Below are 13,433 nucleotides of genomic sequence, written 5' to 3'. Positions count from 1 at the left end.
AAAGAATCACCGGTATCGGGCCGTGGCTCGATTGGTACCGGGCCGCAGAAGATTTTTTTTTTATTTTCAATTTTTTTATTTATTAAATCAACATAAAAAACACAAGATACACTCACAATCAGTGCACCAACCCAAAAATACCTCTTTTTCATAACAAAAAAAAAAGAAAAGAATCCCCCCCCTAGGGTAGTGGTCCCCAACCACTGGTATCGGGCCGTGGCTCGATTGGTACCGGGCCGCAGAAGAATTTTAAATTTTTTAAATTTTTTTTTTTATTAAATCAACATAAAAAACACAAGATACACTCACAATTAGTGCAACAACCCAAAAAACCTCCCTTTTTCTTGACAAAAATAAATCAATAAAAAAGCTCTAGGGCAGTGGTCCCCAACCACCGGTACCGGGCCGCAAAAATTGTTTTTTTTTTAACATTTATTTTTGATTTTTTAATTATTTATTTTATTAAATCAACATAAAAAACACAAGATACACTCACAATTAGTGCACCAACCCAAAAAAACTGTCTTTTTCATGACAACAAAAAAAAAAAAAAGAATCACCGGTATCGGGCCGCAGAAGATTTTTTTTTTATTTTCAATTTTTTTATTTATTAAATCAACATAAAAAACACAAGATACACTCACAATCAGTGCACCAACCCAAAAATACCTCTCTTTTTCATGACAAAAAAAAAAAAAGAATCCCCCCCCCCCCCATAGGGTAGTGGTCCCCAACCACTGGTATCGGGCCGTGGCTCGATTGGTACCGGGCCGCAGAAGAATTTTAAAAATGTTTTATTTATTTTTTAATTAAATCAACATAAAAAACACAAGATACACTCACAATTAGTGCAACAACCCAAAAAACCTCCCTTTTTCTTGACAAAAATAAATAAATAAAAAACCTCTAGGGCAGTGGTCTCCAACCACCGGTATCGGGCCGCGGCTCGATTGGTACCGGGCTTCAGAAATTGTTGTTTTTTTTTTTACATTTATTTTTTTTTTTTTAATTATTTATTTTATTAAATCAACATAAAAAACACAAGATACACTCACAATTAGTGCACCAACCCAAAAAAAAATCCCTTTTTCATGACAAAAAAAAAAAAAAAGAATCACCGGTATCGGGCCGTGGCTCGATTGGTACCGGGCCGCAGAAGAATTTTTAAATTTTTTTATTTATTTTTTAATTAAATCAACATAAAAAACACAAGATACACTCACAATTAGTGCAACAACCCAAAACACCTCCCTTTTTCTTGACAAAAATAAATAAATAAAAAACCTCTAGGGCAGAGATCCCCAACCACCGGTATCGGGCCGCGGCTCGATTGGTACCGGGCCGCAGAAATTGTTTGTCTTTTTTTTACATTTATTTTTGATTTTTTAATTATTTATTTTATTAAATCAACATAAAAAACACAAGATACACTCACACTTAGTGCACCAACCCGGAAAAACCTCCCTTTTTCATGCCAAAAAAAAAGAATCACTGGTACCGGGCCGCAGAATTATTTTTAAAATATTTTTTATGTTTTATTTATTCATTTTTTAATTAAATCAACATAAAAAACACAAGATACACTCACAATTAGTGCACCAACCCAAAAATACCTCTCTTTTTCATGACAAAAAAACAAAAAGAATCCCCCCCCCCCCCCCTAGGGTAGTGGTCCCCAACCACTGGTATCGGGCCGTGGCTCGATTGGTACCGGGCCGCAGAAGAATTTTTAAAAATTTTTATTTATTTTTTAATTAAATCAACATAAAAAACACAAGATACACTCACAATTAGTGCAACAACCCAAAAAACCTCCCTTTTTCTTGACAAAAATAAATCAATAAAAAACCTCTAGGGCAGTGGTCCCCAACCACTGGTATCGGGCCGCGGCTCGATTGGTACCGGGCCGCAGAAATTGTTTTGTTTTTTTACATTTATTTTTGATTTTTTAATTATTTATTTAATTAAATCAACATAAAAAAACACAAGATACACTCACAATTAGTGCATCAACCCAAAAAAACTCTCTTTTTCATGCCAAAAAAAAAAAAAAAAGAATCACTGGTACCGGGCCCCAGAATTATTTTTAAAATATTTTTTATGTTTTATTTATTTATTTTTATTAAATCAACAAAAAACACAAGATACACTCACAATCAGTGCACCAACCCAAAAATACCTCTCTTTTTCATGACAAAAAAACAAAAAAAGAATCCCCCCCCCCCCCTCCCCCTAGGGTAGTGGTCCCCAACCACTGGTATCGGGCCGTGGCTCGATTGGTACCGGGCCGCAGAAGAATTTTTAAATTGTTTTATTTATTTTTTAATTAAATCAACATAAAAAACACAAGATACACTCACAATTAGTGCACCAACCCGGAAAAAACTCCCTTTTTCATGGCAAAAAAAAAAAAAGAATCACTGGTACCGGGCCGCAGAATTATTTTTAAAATATTTTTTATGTTTTATTTATCTATTTTATTAAATCAACATAAAAAACACAAGATACACTCACACTTAGTGCACCAACCCGGAAAAAACTCCCTTTTTCATGCCAAAAAAAAAAAAAGAATCACTGGTACCGGGCCGCAGAATTATTTTTAAAATATTTTTTATGTTTTATTTATTTATTTTTTAATTAAATCAACATAAAAAACACAAGATACACTCACAATTAGTGCACTAACCCAAAAATACCTCTTTTTCATGACAAAAAAAAAAAAAAAGAATCCCCCCCCCCCTAGGGTAGTGGTCCCCAACCACTGGTATCAGGCCGTGGCTCGATTGGTACCGGGCCGCAGAAGAATTTTTAAAATGTTTTATTTATTTTTTAATTAAATCAATATAAAAAACACAAGATACACTCACAATTAGTGCAACAACCCAAAAAACCTCCCTTTTTCATGACAAAAATAAATAAATAAAAAACCTCCAGGGTAGTGGTCCCCAACCACCAGTATCGGGCCGTGGCTCGATTGGTACCGGGCCGCAGAAATTGTTTTGTTTTTTTACATTTATTTTTGATTTTTTAATTATTTATTTAATTAAATCAACATAAAAAACACAAGATACACCCACAATTAGTGCACTAACCCAAAAAAAAATCCCTTTTTCATGAAAAAAAAAAAAAAAAAAGAATCACCGGTATCGGGCCGCGGCTCGATTGGTACCGGGCCGCAGAAGATTTTTTTTTTATTTTCAATTTTTTTATTGATTAAATCAACATAAAAAAACACAAGATACACTCACAATCAGTGCACCAACCCAAAAATACCTCTTTTTCATGACAAAAAAAAAAAAAAGAATCCCCCCCCCTAGGGTAGTGGTCCCCAACCACCGGTATCGGGCCGTGGCTCAATTGGTACCGGGCCGCAGAAGAATTTTAAATTTTTTTAATTTTTTTTTTAATTAAATCAACATAAAAAACACAAGATACACTCACAATTAGTGCAACAACCCAAAAAAACTCCCTTTTTCTTGACAAAAATAAATAAATAAAAAACCTCTAGGGCAGTGGTCCCCAACCACCGGTATCGGGCCGCAGAAATTGTTATTTTTTTACATTTATTTTTGATTTTTTTAAATTATCTATTTTATTAAATCAACATAAAAAACACAAGATACACTCACAATTAGTGCACCAACCCGGAAAAAACTTCCTTTTTCATGCCAAAAAAAAAAAGAAAAAGAATCCCCCCCCTAGGGTAGTGGTCCCCAACCACTGGTATCGGGCCGTGGCTCAATTGGTACGGGGCCGCAGAAGAATTAAAAAAAAATGTTATTTATTTTTTAATTAAATCAACATAAAAAACACAAGATACACTCACAATTAGTGCACCAACCCTAAAAAACTCCCTTTTTCATGACAGAAAAAAAAAAAACCCTCTAGAGCAGTGGTCCCCAACCACCGGTATCGGGCCGCGGCTCGATTGGTACCGGGCCACAGAAATTGTTTTTTTTTTAACATTTATTTTTGATTTTTTAATTATTTATTTTATTAAATCAACATAAAAAACACAAGATACACTCACAATTAGTGCACTAACCCAAAACACCTCCCTTTTTCATGACAAAAAAAATATAAAAGAATCCCCCCCCCCAGGGCAGTGGTCCCCAACCACCGGTATCGGGCCGCGACTCGATATGTACCGGGCCGCATAATTTTTTTAATTTTTTAAAATTTAATTTTTTATTGTTTAATTAAATCAACATAAAAAACACAAGATACACTCACACTTAGTGCACCAACCCAAAAAAACCTCCCTTTTTCATGACAAAAAAAAAAAAAAAAGAATCACCGGTATCGGGCCGTGGCTCGATTGGTACCGGGCCGCAGAAGAATTTTTTTTATTTTCTATTTTTTTATTTATTAAATCAACATAAAAAACACAAGATACACTCACAATTAGTGCACCAACCCAAAAAATCCTTCCTTTTTCATGACAAAAAAAAAAAACACCTCTAGGGCAGAGGTCCCCAACCACCGGTATCGGGCCGCGGCTCGATTGGTACCGGGCTGCAGAAATAGTTTTTTTTTTTACATATATTTTAGATTTTTAAAAATTATTTATTGTATTAAATCAACATAAAAAACACAAGATACACTCACAATTAGTGCACCAACCCAAAAAAAAAAAAAAAAATCACCGGTATCGGGCCGCAGAAGATTTTTTTTTTTATTTTCAATTTTTTTATTTATTAAATCAACATAAAAAACACAAGATACACTCACAATTAGTGCACCAACCCAAAAATACCTCTTTTTCATAACAACAAAAAAAAAAAGAACCCCCCCCCCCAGGGCAGTGGTCCCCAACCACCGGTATCGGGCCGCGGCTCGATTGGTACCGGGCTGCAGAAATTGTTTTTTTTTTTACATATATTTTTGATTTTTTAAAATTATTTATTGTATTAAATCAACATAAATAACACAAGATACACTCACAATTAGTGCACCAACCCAAAAAAAAAAAAAAAAGAATCACCCGTATCGGGCCGCGGCTCGATTGGTACCGGGCCGCAGAAGATTTTTTTTTTTTTTTTCAATTTTTTTATTTATTAAATCAACATAAAAAACACAAGATACACTCACAATCAGTGCACCAACCCAAAAATACCTCTTTTTCATAACAAAAAAAAAAAAAATGAATCCCCCCCCTAGGGTAGTGGTCCCCAACCACTGGTATCGGGCCGTGGCTCGATTGGTACCGGGCCGCATCAGAATTTTTAAAATGTTTTATTTATTTTTTAATTAAATCAACATAAAAAACACAAGATACACTCACAATTAGTGCACCAACCCGGAAAAACCTCCCTTTTTCATGCCAAAAAAAAAAAAAAAAAAAGAATCACTGGTATAGGGCCGCAGAATTATTTTTTAAATTTTTTTTAGGTTTTATTTATTTATTTTTTAATTAAATCAACATAAAAAACACAAGATACACTCACAATTAGTGCACCAACCCAAAAATACCTCTTTTTCATGACAAAAAAAAAAAAAAGAATCCCCCCCCTAGGGTAGTGGTCCCCAACCACCGGTATCGGGCCGCGGCTCGATTGGTACCGGGCCGCAGAAATTGTTTTTTTTTTTTACATATATTTTAGATTTTTTAAAATTATTTATTGTATTAAATCAACATAAAAAACACAAGATACACTCACAATTAGTGCACCAACCCAAAAAAAAAAAAAAAAATCACTGGTATCGGGCCGCGGCTCGATTGGTACCGGGCCGCAGAAGATTTTTTTTTTTTTTTCAATTTTTTTATTTATTAAATCAACATAAAAAACACAAGATACACTCACAATTAGTGCACCAACCCAAAAATCCCTCTTTTTCATAACAAAAAAAAAAAAAAAAGAATCCCCCCCCTAGGGTAGTGGTCCCCAACCACCGGTATCGGGCCGTGGCTCGATTGGTACCGGGCCGCAGAAGAATTTTTTTATTTTTTTATTTATTTTTTAATTAAATCAACATAAAAAACACAAGATACACTCACAATTAGTGCAACAACCCCAAAAAACTCCCTTTTTCTTGACAAAAATAAATAAATAAAAAACCTCTAGGGCAGTGGTCCCCAACCACCGGTATCGGGCCGCGGCTCGATTGGTACCGGGCCGCAGAATTTTTTTTTTTTTTTTTACATTTATTTTTTATTTTTTGATTATTTATTTTATTAAATCAACATAAAAATACACTCAAAATTAGTGCACCAACCCAAAAATACCTCTTTTTCATGACAAAAAAAAAAAAAAAGAATTCCCCCCCCTAGGGTAGTGGTCCCCAACCACCGGTATCGGGCCGCGACTCGATATGTACCGGGCGGCATAATTTTTTTATTTTTTTAAAATGTTATTTTTTATTGTTTAATTAAATCAACATAAAAAACACAAGATACACTCACAATTAGTGCACTAACCCAAAAAAAATCCATTTTTCATGACAAAAAAAAAAAAAAAAAGAATCACCGGTATCGGGCCGCGGCTCGATGGGTACCGGGCCGCAGAAGAATTTTTTTTATTTTCTATTTTTTTATTTATTAAATCAACATAAAAAACACAAGATACACTCACAATTAGTGCACCAACCCGGAAAAACCTCCCTTTTTCATGCCCAAAAAAAAAAAGAATCACTGGTACCGGGCCGCAGAATTATTTTTAAAATATTTTTTATGTTTTATTTATTTATTTTTATTAAATCAACAAAAAAAACACAAGATACACTCACAATTAGTGCACCAACCCAAAAATACCTCTTTTTCATAACAAAAAAAAAAAAAAAGAATCCCCCCCCCTAGGGTAGTGGTCCCCAACCACTGGTATCGGGCCGTGGCTCGATTGGTACCGGGCCGCAGAAGAATTTTTAAATTTTTTAATTTATTTTTTAATTAAATCAACATAAAAAACACAAGATACACTCACAATTAGTGCAACAACCCAAAAAACCTCCCTTTTTCTTGACAAAAATAAATAAATAAAAAACCTCTAGGGCAGTGGTCTCCAACCACCGGTATTGGGCCGCGGCTCGATTGGTACCGGGCCGCAGAAATTGTTTGGTTTTTTTTACATTTATTTTTGATTTTTTATTTATTTATTTTATTAAATCAACATAAAAAACACAAGATACACTCACAATTAGTGCACCAACCCAAAAAAACCTCCCTTTTTCATGACAAAAAAAAAAAAAAAAGAATCACCGGTATCGGGCCGCGGCTCGATGGGTACCGGGCCGCAGAAGAATTTTTTTTATTTTCTATTTTTTTATTTATTAAATCAACATAAAAAACACAAGATACACTCACAATTAGTGCACCAACCCAAAAAAAAAAAAAAAGAATCACCGGTACCGGGCCGCAGAAGATTTTTTTTTTATTTTCAATTTTTTTATTTATTAAATCAACATAAAAAACACAAGATACACACTCACAATTAGTGCAACAACTCAAAAAAAACTCCCTTTTTCATGCCCCCAAAAAAAGAATCACCGGTATCGGGCCACGGCTCGATTGGCTGCAGAATTTTTATTTTTTTTTTACATTTATTTTTGATTTTTTAATTATTTATTTTATTAAATCAACATAAAAAACACAAGATACACTCACAATTAGTGCACCAACCCAAAAAACCTCCCTTTTTCATGACAAAAAAAAAATCCCCCCCCCCCCCAGGGTAGTGGTCGGTCCCCAACCACCAGTATCGGGCCGTGGCTCGATTGGTACCGGGCCACAGAAATTGTTTTTTTTTAATACTTTTTATGTTTTAATTGTTTATTTATTTATTTTTATTAAATCAACAAAAAAAAAACACAAGATACACTCAGAATTAGTGCACCAATCAACAAAAACCTCCCTTTTTCATTACCAAAAAATAAATCAATAGAAAAGAAACGGCAGATCAACTGGTCTAAAAAAGAGGGTCTATTTAAAGGCTAGCCGGTATACAAATGAGATTTAAGATGAGACTTAAGTGCTTGAAAAGGATTTGCAAGTCATTGTATTGTCTTTTTCTTGACCATTTTTCACAACGTGACTGCTTTTGTGTTTTTGTAGTTTTGGAATTCCAAAAGTATTTTTCCCTCCCTTTCCAGGAGCTTCTGGAGACACTTCTGCGGCCTCAGCATGTGTCTTCTCCTGCTGGTCTTCCCGCTCTTCATGGCTTACAAAATTTCCCAGTTCTTCCACATGGACTTTTGGCTCCTTATTCTGGTGTCCAGCTGCATGCTGACGTCCCTCCAGGTGGCCCCACGCACCCCCCAAAAAAAAGCTCTGAATTCTTGACCGACTTTAGTGTTTGTGTTCCAGGTGACGGGCACGCTCCTGGTCTACTCGCTCTTCATGGCGGAGCTCTTCCGCACCGAGCCCGTGGAGAACCTGGACGAGGTGATCTACTGGGTCAACGCCGTCAGCCGGGTGCTGGAGTTCATGGTGGCGCTGTGCGTGGTGGCGTACGGCGCCTGGGAGTCCCTGTTGGGCGAGTGGAGCTGGATGGGCGCCTCCGTCATCATCATCCACTCCTACTTCAACGTCTGGCTGCGGGCTCAGTCGGGCTGGCGCAGCTTCCTGCTCAGACAGGAAGCTGCCAAGAAGATCAACTCCCTGCCCAGAGCCACGGCGCGGCAGCTGCGGCGGCACGACGACGTCTGCGCCATCTGCTTCCAGGTCGGTAGTCGCAGTTCAGCTGATTTCTTTGGACCCCTTTTCTTGATTGTTCCAACCGCCATTGGAAGTTTCTGGAATTTGGGGAAAACCAGGATTTTTCCAGTTTAAAAAAATGTGTTTTTAATCCTGACTAAGAGGAATGTTTTGGCGGTGGAACGGTTGAAAAATGTAGAAGTAGTCGGCAGAAAAACGGCGAAAATAGGGTTCGGAAAACCGAGAATTCTGGGAATTCCTGGAAATTTTTTAAACTTGGAAAAATGTTAGTTTGAATGTGCAGGATGAGTGGAATGTGTTGAAGGTGGAACGGTTTGAATCGGTTGAAAAATGTGGAAATGGGGGAAGTTTGAAAACTGGACAATTCATTTTGAATGGGGAAAATCTCCCAAAAAACTGGGAATTCTAGAAAATTCGGGAACTTTTTTTAAATTGTTAAAAGGGAGCACACAATTCCTGAACAGGCTGAATATTTTGATGTTGGAGCTATTTGAATCACATGAAAAATGTGGGAGTTGTGGAACTTTGAAAAAATTCCTATTCATTAAAATGGGAATTTCATGAAAATTTGGGAATTCCGCGAAAAAAGGGAATTGTTGTGAAAATGTTAAAGTGGTTGGTGTTGGAATTTTTCCAAATGGTTGACAAATGTTGAAGTTGTAACATTTTTTAATTGACAAATAGTATTACGGAGTTCCTGGAATTTCGGGAAAACCAGGATTTTTCCAGTTTAAAAAAATGTGTTTTTAATCCTGACTAAGAAGAATGTTTTGGCGGTGGAACGGTTGAAAAATGTACAAGTAGTCGCCAGAAAAACGGTGGAAATAGGGTTCGGAAAACCGAGAATTCTGGGAATTACTGGAATTCCTGGAGTTTTTTTAAACTTGGAAAAACTGAATGTCCAGGATGAGTGGAATGGTTTGAAGGTGGAATGGTTTGAATCGGTTGGAAAATGTGGAAATGGTGGAAGTTTGAAAAATGGACAATTTATTTTGAATGGGGAAAATCTCCCCAAAAACTGGGAATTCTAGAAAATTCTGGATTTTTTTTTTAATTGTTGAAAAGGAGCACACAATTCCTGAACAGGCTGATTATTTTGATGTTGGAGCGGTTTGAATCAGATGAAAAATGTGGGAGTTGTGGAACTTTGAAAAAATTCCTATTCATTAAAATAGGAATTTCATGAAAATTTGGGAATTCCGGGAAAATAGGGAATTGTTGTGAAAATGTTAAAGTGGTTGGTGTTGGAATTTTTCAAAATGGTTGAGAAATGTTGAAGTTGTAACGTTTTTTAATGTAGAAATGGTATTACGGAGTTCCTGGAATTTCGGGAAAACCAGGAATTTTTCCAGGTAAAAAAAATCTGTTTTTAATCTTGACTAAGAGGAATGTTTTGACGGTGGAACGGTTGAAAAATGTAGAAGTAGTCGCCAGAAAAACGGTGAAAATAGGGTTCGGAAAACCGAGAATTCTGGGAATTACTGGAATTCCTGGAGATTTTTTAAACTTGGAAAAACTGAATGTCCAGGATGAGTGGAATGGTTTGAATCGGTTGAAAAATGTGGAAATTGTGGAAGTTTGAAAAATGGACAATTTATTTTGACTTAGGAAAATGTCCCCAAAAAATAGGGAATTCTAGAAAATCCGGGATTTTTTTTTCAGAATTAAAAAAAAAAAAGCATACAATTCCTGAACAGGCTGAATATTTTGATGTTGGAGCGGTGTGAATCAGATGAAAAATGTGGGAGTTGTGGAACTTTGAAAAATGTCCTATTCGTTAAAATGGGAATTTCATGAAAATTTGGAAATTCCGGGAAAATAGGAAATTGTTGTGACAATGTTGAAGTGGTTGGTGTTGGAATTTTTCAAAATGGTTGAGAAATGTTGAAGTTGTAACATTTTTTAATGTAGAAATGTTATCACGGAGTTCCTGGAATTTCGGGAAAACCTGGATTTTTCCAGTTAAAAAAAATGTGTTTTTAATCCTGACTAAGAAGAATGTTTTGACGGTGGAACGGTTGAAAAATGTACAAGTAGTCGCCAGAAAAACGGTGAAAATAGGGTTCGGAAAACCGAGAATTCTGGGAATTGCTGGAATTCCTGGAGATTTTTTGAACTTGGAAAAACTGAATTTCCAGGATGAGTGGAATGGTTTGAATCGGTTGAAAAACGTGGAAATTGTGGAAGTTTGAAAAACGGACAATTTATTTTGAATTAGGAAAATGTCCCCCAAAAATTGGAATTCTAGAAAATCTGGGAATTTTTTTTCAGAATTAAAAAAAAAAAAGCACACAATTCCTGAACAGGTTGAATATTTTGATGTTGAAGCGGTGTGAATCCAATGAAAAATGTGGGAGTTGTGGAACTTTGAAAAATGTCCTATTCATTAAAATGGGAATTTCATGAAAATTTGGGGATTCCGGGAAAATAGGAAATTGTTGTGAAAATGCTAAAGTGGTTGGAGTTTGAATTTTTCAAAATGGTTGAGAAATGTTGAAGTTGTAACATTTTTTAATGGAGGAATGGTATTACGGAGTTCCTGGAATTTCGGGAAAACCAGAAATTTTTCCGATAAAAAAAACTGTGTTTTTTGTCCTGACTAAGAGGACCCGTTTTGATGGTGGAACGGTTGAAAAATGTGGAAGGAGTAGTCACCAAAAAAAGGGTGGAAATAGGGTTTGGAAAACAGAGGATTCCGGGACTTTGAATATGACCAATGTATGATCCTGTAGCTACTTGGTATCGCATCGATACCCAAATGTGTGTTATCATCTAAAACGCTCCAGTTCGTGCTCTCACCCTCAGCTCCCAACAACGTCTCTCCTCCCGGTTGCTGCTCATACAAATCGACAGGTGATTAAATAACAAGGCCCACCTGGGCCATCTACGCACCTGTCGCTGACTTCAAGGCCGGTCCTGGCAGACCCTGTTTCGCTGCAGGCCCGCAGGCCACGCCCCCCCTCCACAATTACATTTTAACAGAAGTGCAGATAGAACCTGTTAAAACAGAAAATAAGCAGATATTAACAGTCAATGAACAAGTGGGTTAGTAAGCAAATTTTTACAGTTTGTCCCTCATAATGTGTGCAAATGAGACAATATGTTACTGCATACTAATTAGGAGTCTTTGTTTGTTTACCTACTACTAAAGGACTAAATTTGAGGACTAGATTGCAATAATAAACATATTTTTAATGTACCCTAAGATTATTTTGTTCAAATAAAGACAATAATGTGGTCCTCGTTATTTAGAAAAGTATCAAAATACAATTTGGTACCGGTACCAAAATATTGGTATCGGGACAACCCTAGTGGGCTTACAGTTTGTTACTGTGACTGTTGATTAAAATGAGAGTAGTAGCAGATCAAACCACTGTTTATTTAACCTGAAAATATGTTTTACTATTCATTTATTCAGTGTTATTTATGCATGAAAAACAACAGTAAAGGTAGCAGGTACCGAAGAGATGTTGGTTGCACTTTATTTAGGGACCCAATGTCCCTTTGGGACAGAGGACCCTGTTGTATTTCTAAGGTTTTATTATTATTATACCGCCGCCTCTTTGAGCTGTAATTTGACCCCCTTTAACATGCTTCAAAACTCACCAGATTTTACACACATCAGAACTGGCGAAAATTACGATCTAGTCAAAAAAACAAAACTCAAAATTGCGCTCTAGCGCCCCCTAGGAAAAAAACACAGACAAAACTGCTTGTAACTTCCTCTATGTAAGTCTGACTTAGACCTACATTTCATTTATTGACATCCTTCAGCAAAAATCGACAGGAAGTCGGCAAAAACCCCTTCAAAACAAAAGTTTCCTAAAAAATGTAATTTTTGCCTTTTTGAGCTGTAATTTGACCCCCTTAAAATGCTTCAAAACTCACCAAACTGGACACACACATCAGGACTGGTGAAAATTGTGATTTAATTAAAAAAAAAAAAATAAATAAATAAAAAATACTCAAAATTGTGCTCTAGCGCCCCCTAGGAATAAAACACAGACAAAACTGCTTCTAGGAAGAAAACACAGACACAACTGCTTGTAACTTCTGGTAGGAATGTCGTAGAGACATGAAACAAAAACCTCCTATGTAGGTCTCACTTAGACCTACATTTCATTCATTTACATCCTTCAGCAAAAATCAACAGGAAGTTGGCAATTACCCATTCAAAACAAAAGCTTTGTAAAAACCCGACACCTTTTTCAAAGATTATTTCCTCTGAGCGTGTTTGTTGTGTCGGCTTCAAACTCGCACAGGAGAGGGATCGAACCCTTCTGATTAAAAGTTATCGAAAGAGTTTTGATTACTGCTCCGGTTTGGATTTTACGCGCCTTCAAAAAACCCCTGTGGAAATGTTCCTAAAAAATTTAATTTTTGCCTCTTTGAGCTGTAATTTGACCACCTTAAAATGCTTCAAAGTGCATTTTAAAGCTCTACTATGCCAAGCGAAAGCCATTTATCAACAACATCCAGAAACGCCAATCTGTAATTTGACCACCTTAACATGCTTCAAAACTCACTCAATTTTACACACACATCAGGACTGGTGAAAATTGCCATCTAATAAAAAACCAAAACCCTAAAGTCAAAATTTCGCTCTAGCGCCCCCTAGGAAAAAACCCTGACAAAACTGCTTGTAACTTCTGTTATGAATGTCGTACAGACATGAAACGAAAACCTCTATGTAGGTCTGACTAAGATCAGGGCTTGAGAAGTGGCGGCAGCAACCAAAGGCGGACCCGACCAACGCTTCTTGCAGCTTTAATTTTTCTATTGA

The 13,433-nt window shown here is 36.2% G+C and overlaps 1 protein-coding gene across 2 annotated transcripts in view; it reads left to right on the top strand.

Annotated features, from left to right (window-relative positions):
* Window positions 1-13,433, top strand: part of zmp:0000000662 (RING finger protein 145) — a 45,462-nt gene that overhangs the window by 23,601 nt on the left and 8,428 nt on the right. For both annotated transcript variants that reach the window (XM_061886528.1, XM_061886527.1), the window contains exons 9-10: window positions 8,086-8,233; window positions 8,300-8,656. In XM_061886528.1, coding sequence (XP_061742512.1) covers window positions 8,086-8,233; window positions 8,300-8,656 — 505 coding nt within the window. The remainder of the gene's footprint in view (window positions 1-8,085; window positions 8,234-8,299; window positions 8,657-13,433) is intronic.

The sequence above is a fragment of the Nerophis ophidion genome, linkage group LG24 (genome assembly GCF_033978795.1).
Source record: "Nerophis ophidion isolate RoL-2023_Sa linkage group LG24, RoL_Noph_v1.0, whole genome shotgun sequence".
In the NCBI taxonomy this organism is placed as follows: Eukaryota; Metazoa; Chordata; class Actinopteri; order Syngnathiformes; family Syngnathidae; genus Nerophis; species Nerophis ophidion.
Note: the sequence above shows the minus strand (reverse complement) of the source record. Positions and strands in the feature narration are given on the sequence as shown.